At 56.7% G+C, this 12936-nt stretch overlaps 1 protein-coding gene across 1 annotated transcript in view; it reads right to left on the bottom strand.

Annotated features, from left to right (window-relative positions):
* Positions 1-12936, bottom strand: part of LOC119097774 (putative U5 small nuclear ribonucleoprotein 200 kDa helicase) — a gene marked incomplete at its 3' end in the record, with an annotated part of 64056 nt that overhangs the window by 15081 nt on the left and 36039 nt on the right. The window contains 2 exon segments of the mRNA XM_037220746.1: positions 4742-5039; positions 8336-8514. Of these exon segments, the coding sequence (XP_037076641.1) occupies positions 4742-5039; positions 8336-8514 (477 nt within the window).

Raw genomic sequence — 12936 nt, 5'->3', positions numbered from 1 at the left:
ACGTATGTGAATGTACAATGACTACAGCGTCATTCGTCTCTACAATAAGTCAGACACCCGACTTGGCGCGGCACGGGCGAGGTGATAACATAGACGAACAGTGTATTGTCGTGATATTAGTGATAACTCCCACGCCAGGGCAGTATGCGGTCAGACGACTTCCGAAACACCAATGGGTCCTATCAAGGCAATGATGAGCGAAGCTGGAATCGAAAGCCTATGGGAAACACGTTCGTTTCTCAAGGCAAAACCAACAACGCATCACCCGTTGCGTTGTTTGATTTGCAATTTACCTAAAACCCACGTTGCTGACAGAGGTGTCAAACGTGGCCAAACGAGACTCGGACTGCTCGAGTATCAACATCCTTACAAAGCCCTCCCACCACATCACAGCATCTCTACCTCTCGACGCCCGCCGTTTCTCTTCGCCCCATCTCACCGCGCCCTTTTCTCTCCAGCATCTGACTTATCCAACCAACTCATCACGCAGCAAGACAGGCGCGAGGGAAGGCACTGGCACACCGGGCGCGTTCGGACGTCAAATGATCTCGCCACATCGCCTTCAGACGTCGTTAGACTCCAATCGCGTCTATCCCAAATACATCACCAGGCCAATATGCGTGTCGAGGCAGACGGGCATGTTCAATCGCGAACAACATAGCCCAAATACATCAACAGGCCATTATGCGTATCAAGGCAGACGGGCATGTTCAATCGCGAGCAGCATAGCCCGAAAACTGGCTGTCCGCGGCCCCACAGCCGGGGTTAAGTGGCTCAGTGCATCGGCCTTAAATGTCTGTGCAATTTGTATGACTTGGTCTATATCGGCTCAGGAAGTTACATCCCAGAGCGGGTCTAAAAATGGCAATGTCTGCCTCCCGCTCGATTATGATAGCCCCATAGACTGGGCGTCGTTCTGCTGGTTATGACGTTTTAAAGTGACGCATTGGCCGACATTTTGCAGTTGATTTACCTCACTATATACGTATCACCATTTATTACATTATCATTTCAGTTTCCCAGGCTGTCGTTGTAAACGCCGCGACAGGTCGCTAATCATTAGGTGCCCCAAACCGGCGGATCAAATATTTGCGCTCAAATGCGTGGGGCCAGCTACATGCAGCAACCCGAATATGTGCCGACACAACTGTTCACTCCTTTCTGAGTTAACCCGCGCTGACCTCGTGCCAATGCGACGAGCTGTCGAACTTAAAATTTAGTTCCAAACGTGATATGTAGCTGTTTCGCACCACGTAATTTTAACTTTTCCATGCCTATTAAATGGAGGAGGTGGTGGTGAAACTTGAATCCATCCCACTGCATCATTCCTGGAAAACCTGGTCTGATGAAACAACTTGCATGAAAATAATTTCAAATTAATTCAACCCAATCCTAATGGATTGGATTATTTGATGGGGCCGTCCAAAAATTGCGCCACGTATTGAAGAGAAAGGGGGATGGGGTGTAACGAACGCAAAACAAAGGAGGAGAGGCTTTGGAAAGCATAATGATACGCCCGGGACAGGCTGCACATGATGTTACAAGATCTTAAAAAAAAAAATGAATACCTTAAATCTGGATGCCGTTGGGATCTTCTCATAACAAACGCACCCGTTATTTGTATCTCCTCTCTAGCTCAATCATGGGCCCAACAAACCACTTTTCGGACGTTATACTTTACACAGCGTAATCCGGGGGAGCGGGCGTTTCATCTAGCGTGACCAGCCCTCAAACAAGGAGATCAGGTTTGCCACAATGCTCAAAAATGCGTAGCGTCATTTATGGACGTCCCCTTTCCAGCAACTGCGCGTGGTTGCGATCATAAGTTGGGTGATATAAATCCATCAAATACCGCAACGGTCGGGCCCAGCCGGGTCTAGTCGCTCAAGCTGAAAATGTCCTCACCGCTCGGGCGGGTCTGCCAGCCTACACATCTCCGGTGGGATGTGGGCCCCACACATCACCCACCCACCCACCCTGTGCACTGACCCATCGAACCCACCGCCAGTCCCCACCGCCGCGCGCCAGGCAGGACGCTGTGCGCAGGACCAACCACGCGTCGGAAATGTCGCCAGACGCGTCCGATGGAGCGGACACCCGTCTGCTCGGAGCCGGCTCGCCGTCGGCGTCGAGGGGGGGGGGGGGGCGGCCAGCCGCACCCGTCGCGCACAACGACCGCAGCTATTCCCCACGGGCGCACAAGTCGCTCGCGATGCGGCCCGTGGGCGAGCCGGAGAAACCTCGCCAAGATCATCAGATCGCCACTGGCCATCGCTCGGAGGACGACCCTGGGCCGGGTCGCTGAGCGCAGCTCGACGCCAGGGGACCTTGGTGACCGCCGCGCGAGTCGCTGTCCGGTAATGAAGCGATCGCCGAGAGCCGGCCGGGCATTAGCCTGATTAAGCTGTGTCCGGGCCGGTCTGACGGCGACAGCAGATGCGCCGCTCCAGTCACGTGTCAACGGGCTGCACAGATCGGGTGGCGCCGTGTCGTCGGCACGTCGGCCCGGCGCGGCGGACACGTGCATGTCTTGTCGACGTTTACGTGCAAAACAAACCGTCTTTAAGGCGTGGCCAAGATGTTCTCGCGATTGGTCACAGTCAACCCAACGCGAATGATGGCGACGCAACAAAATAATGGACTTAAGTGACATGTTGCGGACACATATCACTGGGTTTCGGGATGTTTGGGGTCACCAGCAAACACAGCCCATCGCCCTCCAGAAGCTACTCGCCCACTTCAACTCTTCACGGTGGCCGCGCCGGTAGTCCGGAGCATTCGAACTCGCCACGCCGCCGCGAGGCTCGGCCAGTGAGGTGAGCGAGGACGCGTTCAAGGCAATTTTGGACGTGTTGTTCAGGCGGCCGCTGAGCACCCCGCGGCCGCTGCTCGGCGGGCGCCGGCGCCGGCGCCGCACCAACTACGCCGTCGGCGAGCGCGTCAACTCCAGACAGATCGACGAACGCACGAACGGCCACCAGGAGCGGGGCCTGCGTTTCCGTGAGCCGACCGCCCGCCGGGCCACAGCCGGGACCTGCCTGACCCGGTGCAGCCGTGCGACCACTACGAGAGTCGGCCCGTCCGTGGCAGGCCTCTGTCAGAGCGCAGGCGAAGTCCGGGTCGACACGCACCCGGCTCGCCCCGGCCATGCCAGACGATCACCGACAGACCCCGTCCTCGGAGCCGGTCCGAGCTGCCCGGCCGTCGACCCGGCAACGCACGATCAAACGGAGAGGGAACACCTCCTCACGGTGCATACTTAACAGAGGGAGACACAACGTCGGATCGATTAGGCAATGATGCAAGAAATGTCCGCAGCGCCAGCAACAGATCCCTTGGCAGCATATGGGAGAGTTCTCAACCAATCAAAGAGCGCTTTACAACCTACTCCGACCTAAGACGTCTCCTGGGGAACCCTTGACGGCAAAGACATCTCTTCGAGCCATCTCCTCAGTAGCCAATTCAATCAACTGCCAGCATGTAAAAACCAGCACGCACAGGATATAAATGGTGCTGAATGCGGCCATACCGAACACTCGGGCCGACAGGGACCACTGAATCGGAGCACTTGACAACGCATCCGGGAGTCACGTACTGGGTCCGCATCATGACGTCAGTCGCGTCGCTCCCTGGTCGTACAAGTCGGTACACGCGCATATCCCAACAAGGTGCGATGCTGGCTCAGACGCGTCTGCGACGGCGGCCGACACCGTTTGCCACTCCGACGCTGATCGGTTACGGGCGGCCCGGGCGCGGGGTGGCGCTCCCGCCCCCCCCCCCCCCATCCCTGACGGACGGACGGACGGACGGACGGACGGACGGACGGAGCGTCAGCGCCTGCGACGGCGGCCGACACCCTTCCTCACTCCGACGCTGATCGGTTACGGGTGGCCCGGGCGCGGGGCAGCGCTCCCTTCCTCCCTCCCTGACGGACGGACGGAGCGTCAGCGGATGCGACGGCGAACGTGGTGCGGACGGTTACCGGCGGGTTCCGGACGACCCTCAGCTGAGGGCCGGACGGCGGGCCCGCTCAGCGCCAAGCCCCAGCCGCGAGGCGCCCGAGCGCGCCAGCGTCCGAGGTGATACACTGGCCAGCCGGTGGCGAGGCGCGCCGACATCGCGGGGCCGCCGCCGCTGAGGCGAGTCAGTGCACGTCTCGTAATCGAACGGCACTGGGTCTGCGTGCCCAGACGCGAGACGCACTGTACGTCATGATAAGATCTCCAGGCAGACCCGTCCGGCCGAAAGGCTCGACATGAAGTCCGGCGCGCTAGTGTGCCCAGCTTAAATAACAGATTCAGTGAACATGAAACAAGCTCAGCGGAGCATTCTGGGTCCAAAGACATCGACACACGCGACTTGCAGTGTCTTTCCGTTTTAGACAACGACGGAGTCATACGTTCCGCGTCGATAAAGCTATGTCCCCGGGTCTATAACACCAATCTTGTGAACGCCAGATTCCGAGTTGACGGCCATTTTCCGGCGGATCCTCCGGCGGCTCTGATGGTGACGAACGAGAGTCATGAGAGGCCCATTCCCATCTCCGTCCCCCCGAGTAATGACACCACGAGGCCTGATCGAAGCAGCGCTCGGTGGGCCGGCCGGCCGTAAATTCGCATAAATATGAGACGGCCGCCGGCGAGGGGCGCGCGCCCCGGCATGACCGTCATCTCTAAGCAGGCACTGCCGCCCTCCCGGCGACCAACCAGCGCGAGCCGGCGCCGGCGCCGGGCGCGCGCACCTGCAGGTTGTAGTAGTTGGGGTTCTGCGCCATGCGCCGGTACAGGAACGTCCAGGTGAGGTAGTCCACGGCGTCCTGCTTGTTCTCGATGGTCTTGGTGACGATCTCGGCGTTGAAGTGGTCGTGCAGCGTGTGGTCCAGGTGGCTCTCCACCGGGATCGGTTCGTACAGGAACTTCTTGTAGAAGTCCTTGCGCGACGACTGGCAGAGCAGCACGCACTTGCTGTCGTGGTCGTCGCGTGTGCGGTTGGCCCTGCCGACCGCCTGCAGCACGTCGGTGATCGGGTAGTCCTCGTACCTGCGTCAGACGAGCCAGGCACGGGTCAGACGGGCGCCCACGGCGCGCCACGCAGCGTACAACACCGTGGCTGCCGAGCCACCGACGTCGTCGGGCTGTCAAGTAACGTCATCACGAAACGGCAACGTCATCAAGAGCGAGCCCGTTTGAAATACGTGGAGGGACCCGGCCTGACCGCATGAGCTCCTGATGGGCCCTCTTTAGGAGTAACACTCATGATATGACCCCAGCTCCACCCACTGCCCATCAGCAAGTACCGCTATCCTTCACAAGTCGTGCTGCGATATTTTCGAGGCTCTTGACCGAGCAGTTCCATCACGCGTGGTTTCATCCAGCACCGCAGTATGAACAACGAACAACCATCACCGTTCTCAGAACCGAACTGCCACATGCCCATGGCTATGGGTATGGCAAACGTACACGTTATAACTCTCAGAAAAAAAAAACTATAGAACGCCCACCGAAACCGGTCCCATCGGCAAACAGGGCGTGGCACCGTTTGATCAACAGGCACCAGCCCGACTGTGCACTATCGGGCCGGATTGTACGTCTCAGCGACAGCCGGCACACACTCGGCGTGCAGCACGGCACCAGTTTGGACCGTGTTTAGCCTCAGCTTGGGGGAGCAGGAAGGAGGGGAGATCAGATCGTACTTTGCAGGCCTTACGGTCGTTGTTCTGTAAGTGTATTATGAGTAGTGATGTTATGCGACCTTCCATAACCACTCTTTGTACAAATACCCTGAACATTACGAGACCCTTGTAAAGTCAACGACGGCCTAACAGGCGTACTTGTGGCGTCGGGTTCGAGGGAACGCATATTTTCTCGCAAACTGGTGCTCAACGTAAAATAAATCGCATGGTCCGAAGCGGGTACAATTTTGGGAAAAGATGCTCCCAAGCCAGGCTGGCGGGTGGCACATATAAATCGCATGTGACTGAATGATGCGAATCATCAATGACCAGGAAATTGAAGACTCGTCGACAGAAGTAGACCCCGCGAACGACACGCGGTGTCTACGCTAGTCACATGAGGAGGCGCATCCCTGGCGTCTAACCCTAGCGTGCAGTACATCTGCGAGCGGGACAGTTTGTCAGGAGACCGTCCGAATCACACCACACAGCTCTGGGACAAGCACGCCACAGCTACACAGAGGCCGCTATCGGCGCACAGCCAGCCACCATTTGTCACGGCACGAGAGTTCGGTCGTCTCGCGGCCGCCGGCAGCGGCGCCCTCCAAGGCCGCGGCCACCGGCGGCCCGGGCCGGCCGGCTCACGCAGCGCGTCGGCCGGCGGCTGCCCGTCACGGCCGCTTCCGGCGCCGGCTCAGCTCATCACCGGCCGTTATTACAGCTGATCGTCGGCGGCGGTCGCCGCACCGACGGGCGGCACGAACAGCCGAGGCACCGGCACCGCCCTGCCTCCCCCCCCCCCCCCCCCCCCCCCTCTTCCTCCGGTACATCGCGATGCCAGGCGCAGCGCAGCGTAACGGCGCCCTGGAGAGGAAGCCGTGTAACACGCGGACACTGGTGCCTTTGAGCGTAACTGTACAGCTGGCCAAACCGCGACTTCTGTGGAGAGCCGAAGAGTAAAAACAGGATTATCGGGACGGGAGCAGAAACTACGTAGACTAACAGCGTAGCGTACGTAACGCAAGACTAACAGCGTACGTAACGCAGACTAAGAGCGGGCCTCTGGGACCCGCCCCTCCCGTCGATAGGAGCTGAGACGAATCACCGACGCCATCACAGCAATATACGTCATCAGAGGGTGTCAATGATATAATTAACGTGATAAAGCCCTCAACACGAGCCCCGAATAAATCAGCGTTAACAAACGCCATAAGCTGACTTTATCGACACGAGCCCGAGGGCCTAACGAGTCAAAATTCCGGGGACACGGCGAAAGAGATCCGGGTGGTGAGGCGAGACAGAAGGGAGACATCTCACCGGGACATGATGATTACAGACAGTCAACGCCTTAATAAGCAACGCCTTAGCTGCTCATCATCAAAAACATCACCAGGCAATTTTACATTGCAAAACGCTATCCAAGAATGAAACCGCACTAGCATGGCTACAGAGCAATCAAAATATCCATACTATGGAAGTAAAACAATGCCAGTTATCATGATTTGAGGTAAGAAAATCCGGCTTTAAACGTGCTCTTATTTGTTGCCATATAACATTCTCACTGGAAAAACTGATAAAATTTAATTAATTTGAGAATTTCAGTTTATGCCACCATTTTGGCCTCCTCGCAGACACTCAGGTGGACCTGAGTGCTCTTTTGAGTCAAGAAGACGTAACTCTAACAATTGTACATTTTGATGTGTTTTTCAAGGGCATCAGAGAGGGTGATACTCGATGGGGAAAGAACTGCACACAAGTCAGGTTTCTGGTCTGCCTCGAAGTTCATATATGTTGGTTTGGAGTTGTTTTTATACAACCAAAATAATTCGTTAAAGGAAATGTTTCACATTTAAAGATATCAAAGCAATCATCAGACACGTTGAAACAACCTCACTTAGAACTATTGGGACAATTTCGAGTACGAAAACCTTCTCTGGACAACACAATTTCTCTGTTTCGTAAACATGCTCCTCGATACGCCGCTGTCTCATTACGTCATCGCATCTTGCACAACATTGATTGAGAGCCAATTGACGGCCGTTACACCTGGAATCGTGCTCCCAAACGCAAGATATGAACGACTAGGTCTTTATATTCTTGTCGGCCTTGATCGCCGCATGGCTTGTGAATTGGAAGGATTTGAATGACGTTAGTATGACGTGAGGTGACATTGAAAGGTGACATTGACAACATACCATTGAAATACTCCCCCCCCCCCCCCCCCCCCAGGAAATATTCGCCTCATATTTGCGCGCATGTTTCTCTGAAACTAAAGGGTCTTAATTTACGTCTTGTTTCCGCACAAATAGGCGCGGTAACAAGCGTCCCGGGATGATTTTTTAATTCATTATCGCATTTCAGGACATTGTTCGGAGCCAGCAGCCCGTGGCGCCAACTCTACCTCAGCCCGGCTCCGATCCCGTCCACGTAAACAGCGAGCGCCCAGATCCGCTCCCGCGAGCAGCAAGCGCTCCGAGCTCGTCCACGTAAGCAGGGAGCGCCCGGAGCTGCCCCGCGGGAGGGGAGCACCCCAGCCTGCCCCCGCGGGCAGCGAGCGCTCCGAGCTCGTCCACGTAAACAGGGAGCGCCCGGAGCCGCCCCGCGGGAAGGGAGCACCCCAGCCTGCCCCCGCGAGCAGCGAGTGCCGATGGGAGCGCCACTCACGAGTGGGTCTTGCCGTCGTAGTACTGCGTGTCCATGATGATGACCAGGTGGCTGAAGACGGACAGGGACCAGACGAGCGAGCGCGAGACGACAGCCACCTGCAGCGCGCCAGAGTCGAACAGCTGCTCCACCAGGTGCCGGTCGCCCACCGACAGGCCCTCGTGCAGGTACGCCACGCCCTGGGCAGACAGCACGCCCTCGTTAGGTCGTAGTGCATGACATAAGGGCAGGCGGCGCCCGGTGCCCAGCGGGCGTGGGGCCTGGGAACGTTCCGCAGACGCTGCAGGCGCGCGCCGGGAACGGTCGCTGGCTGGTCTCGTCTGCCCCTGCACACAAATAACATTATTTTTGAGTGAGGAAGTCAATTGGCCTGCGAGCTCCCTGACGTTCGTTTGATCTATTCAGCACGCATCCAACATCACAGATTATCATTACTGTTGGCGTCTGAGATGTTTTTACGTTTCTTCTTGGCACTTGTCAAATTCCTACGAGAAGGTGTGTCGCTCACAGCCAATTCAAGCCGCCAAACTTGTGAATAGTTTTCATCCGTACGGTTATTTTCACTACGCAATTCCCGCTGCGAAACTCCAGAGCACAAGTATAGTTGACATAACGCATGCGGATAAGGCAAGATAGGGTGCTTTTATTTTGTTCCGCTGATCATGTTTGCACAGCATTTCGCTCCCGCCCGGTTTCCAGCAGCCTTTTACATAAGACTGTATCACGTTCATTCCGTCTGAAGCATTCTAAATGAGTTCTATGAACACAGCGCGGGACGGCGTCCGGAGAGCCGCCGCTGCCAAAGGCTCCCCTTGCAAAGAGCACTGCTGCGACATTCGCGTCAGAAAGGAGGCAATGTCAAGGATCAATCAAATGGACATTCGATCGATAGCATTAAATTCTAAATCACCGCTGGAAACCAAATCATGTAAAATGCACACAGCAGCGTGATTTGAAGAGCAATCCAATCATATTATGTTACAATTGCACATGTGGAGCGTGCTAGATTGTCACATCACACTCGCACGCGCGCATACGCACACAAAAACACCCAGCTACGTGAACAAAACACGCGTAATTTCATCAGCTTAACAACCTTCGGAACAACACACATTCCATCTCGAAGTTGGTTTGCCTGCGCACATGTCACTTTGGTGCTGAATACATTAATTCTCGAGTCAATCACTCGCGACCATATCGGGCAGAGGTGAGGTCACACTAAGAGCGGACGCACCGGGTCGCGTCCAACCGATCCCCGGCCGATGGTGCCGCGTTTGGTATAGGCGGGAGGTGGGGAAGGGCAAGGTTTATTGATGTTGCTAGCTTCCGCTCACGAAACACAAACCTGCGTCTGTCAACTGGGTCGTACGAATTCAAGCTCTAGCCTAGCCCTAGCCCAAGCGATGCAGGGACTGCTGCAAAAGAGTAGAAAGCAGGAAGCCTTAACTTAACACATCACTTCTGACCCCTGTACCTCCCGTAGTACGCATTTGCAGATGCCACTCGCATCTTTACTCGAGTCTTCATCTCTTTCAGCTTCTACCCGCCGACATCATTTGAGCACAAACGTCCTAGTGCGTCGCCTCCCAAACCCCAGCAAACAGCCGGACGAGCACTTCAGTCGTCCGGCAACCGAGGACAAATGCACACAGTGGAGAAGAGCACACGCATTTTGTTCTTGCTGCTTGTAGGTAAGTATTCATGCATGATGAAATTGTAATGCAGCCGCTCACCTACCATCTTACCGTAACTGTCTTTCAATTTGGAAAGATTTTTTCCGCAAAACACCTTATGTCGGGGTACAATGTAGCATCCCCACTGAACCCACCTGTTAAGTGCTCGACAGATACGGATACATGTATCTGACGCTGGCTCAACAACGCCAGCCTACACCGATGCACCAACAAGGCTCTCGTTAATGTTATTAGTGGGCAAAGCTCCACTCCGACTCGCAAATCACATTGCATATGTAACGCAACGCTGCCACACAACTTGACGGCTTGATGAATCACGTTGATTATCGGGGAGATGAGAACATAACAGCTGCATGACCTCAACAGTTGCATTTCCACGGCAATCAAAATGTCCACATTTTTCCTTTCAGTTAACTATTCAACACAATCCTTCGTGATGCGATGAACTGATTAAGCAAAAACTAAACTCAGTTGATAACAACCCCGTGAATCGATCCGACATGGTCACCACTCGGCAAAATCATCGTATGTCAGAAATGATCAGGTATTAACACGCACACTTCCTAAATCTCAGCCTTGCCACTACTGGCTCTGGACTGACTGGTCGCACGCACCGGAGGAAAAAACAGCGGGTGGCCGTGTACGCTGGCCGCAATATTTGACCTATCGCTGCCAGACGGTAATGCCAAATCTGCAAAGCGCCTTCAGAGGTGGGTCAAATTCGTGGGATGGAAGGGGCAAATGCACGTCAGTAAGATCGAAGGCCACTTACAACTCAGCTCGTGCGGGGTTCTCAAATTTCTGGCCATGACAATGTGACGCGCATAGGTGTCTGGCACAAGCCGTGCATGTGTCGTGCAGCACAGCATATGCACCTACATATCTGAGGACCACCACGACCCGAGCCCAAACTTACTCCACGCCTGACTTACGCACACTCCAGTCACGCTACTCTGACCACACCCACTTGGACACTGTGTACACGGCAGTAACGGTCTCTCTGCGGGCAGCCGCAGGGAGCTCGCTGCAGCGGAGAAACATCACCCCGACAGAGCATAGGACAGATCTGCTCCACAATGCCCTGAGGTGCTTCAGCGCCCTGCGACACCGTGCCACCCAGCTGACGCGTAGCGTGTCACGCCCACACGCGCCAACACGTGCATCTCGCCGCTGGCCGACGACCCGAGGGACGGACGAACATGAACCAGTAACAAACGCGCAAAAATCCACCCACGGGCATGCTAATGCCGGGTCTGTAGTAACAACCATCCTTCACAGAAATATTCGCGACTATTGACATTCTGCGGCATATTCAATCTATGTAGCCGAGCGTCTCATTCGGAACAAGCGACCCCGATTCTTCCTCGCTACACTACTCCGGACTGGTGTAGTGATACCCTACGGCTAGCCGGAGGCCGGCTGGCGCGGCGCACAGCTGCTGCTTCCAACAGCTGTTGGTTGAAACGGCTAAAGTGTAGCTTGAGCGGCAGCCTAAACTGCAGAGCACTCAGGCACCAATCCACACGGACTGTTACGAGGTCCTCGACGGCCGACGTGGGCAGCGGCGTTGGGGGCGCCTTCCGCGGACACCAGCAAACCACTCAGACCCTGGCTGCGGAGCGCCCGGCGCAGGAGCACGCCGCCGCGCGTCCGGCGCCGACCCGGCACGTGCTGAAACCAGCCGAACTACGCGCAAACTCGCACGCCCTGGCCAGAATACACCTCCTGATAGTGAAATATGTCACATCAATACTTTCGATTAGTCCTTAGACGCATCGTGCGCGGTTATTTTGATGTGGTCGCTCGCACGCACACACGGACGTGCGTGTTTGTGTTAGAGTTCATCGCCTGCGGGAGTCGCCCTCTGCTGGGCGGCCACACGCAGGCTGGCACGCAGAGCGCCGATAACGGGAGCTTGTAGCCTGGCTAGCCGTGCGGAGGCTGGCACGCAGAGCGCCGATAACGGGAGCTCATAGCCTGGCTAGCCGTGCGGAGCCTGGCACGCAGAGCGCCGATAACGGGAGCTCATAGCCTGGCTAGCCGTGCGGAGGCTGGCACGCAGAGCGCCGATAACGGGAGCTCATAGCCTGGCTAGCCGTGCGGAGGCTGGTACGCAGAGCGCCGATAACAGGAGCTTATAGCCTGGCTAGCCGTGCGGAGCCTGGCACACAGAGCGCCGATAACAGGAGCTTATAGCCTGACTAGCCGTGCGGAGCCTGGCACACAGAGCGCCGATAACAGGAGCTCATAGCCTGGCTAGCCGTGCGGAGGCTGGCACGCAGAGCGCCGATAACAGGAGCTCATAGCCTGGCTAGCCGTGCGGAGGCTGGCACACAGAGCGCCGATAACGGGAGCTCATAGCCTGGCTAGCCGTGCGGAGGCTGGCACGCAGAGCGCCGATAACGGGAGCTCATAGCCTGGCTAGCCGTGCGGAGGCTGGCACACAGAGCGCCGATAACAGGAGCTTATAGCCTGGCTAGCCGTGCGGAGGCTGGCACGCAGAGCGCCGATAACGGGAGCTCATAGCCTGGCTAGCCGTGCGGAGGCTGGCACACAGAGCGCCGATACCGGGAGCTCATAGCCTGGCTAGCCGGGAGGAGCCTGGCACACAGAGCGCCGATAACAGGAGCTTATAGCCTGGCTAGCCGTGCGGAGGCTGGCACGCAGAGCGCCGATAACAGGAGCTTATAGCCTGGCTAGTCCTGCGGAGGCTGGCACACAGAGCACAGATAACGGGAGCTTAGCCTGGCTAGCCGTGTGAAGGCTAGCACGCAGAGCGCCGATACCGGGAACTTAGCCTGGCTGGCCGTGCGGAGGCTGGCAGGGCGGATGGGTGGTGGAGGGGCGGTGGGGCCACAGAGTCCGGCTGAGCCTGCCGGCCCACGGTCCCACCTCACGCTCCGTAAG

The sequence above is a fragment of the Pollicipes pollicipes genome, unplaced genomic scaffold (genome assembly GCF_011947565.3).
Source record: "Pollicipes pollicipes isolate AB1234 unplaced genomic scaffold, Ppol_2.1 Scaffold_4339;HRSCAF=5111_pilon_pilon_pilon, whole genome shotgun sequence".
Lineage (NCBI taxonomy): Eukaryota > Metazoa > Arthropoda > Thecostraca > Pollicipedomorpha > Pollicipedidae > Pollicipes > Pollicipes pollicipes.
The sequence above is the reverse complement of the archived record's forward strand: the minus strand, read 5'-3'. Positions and strand labels throughout refer to the sequence as shown.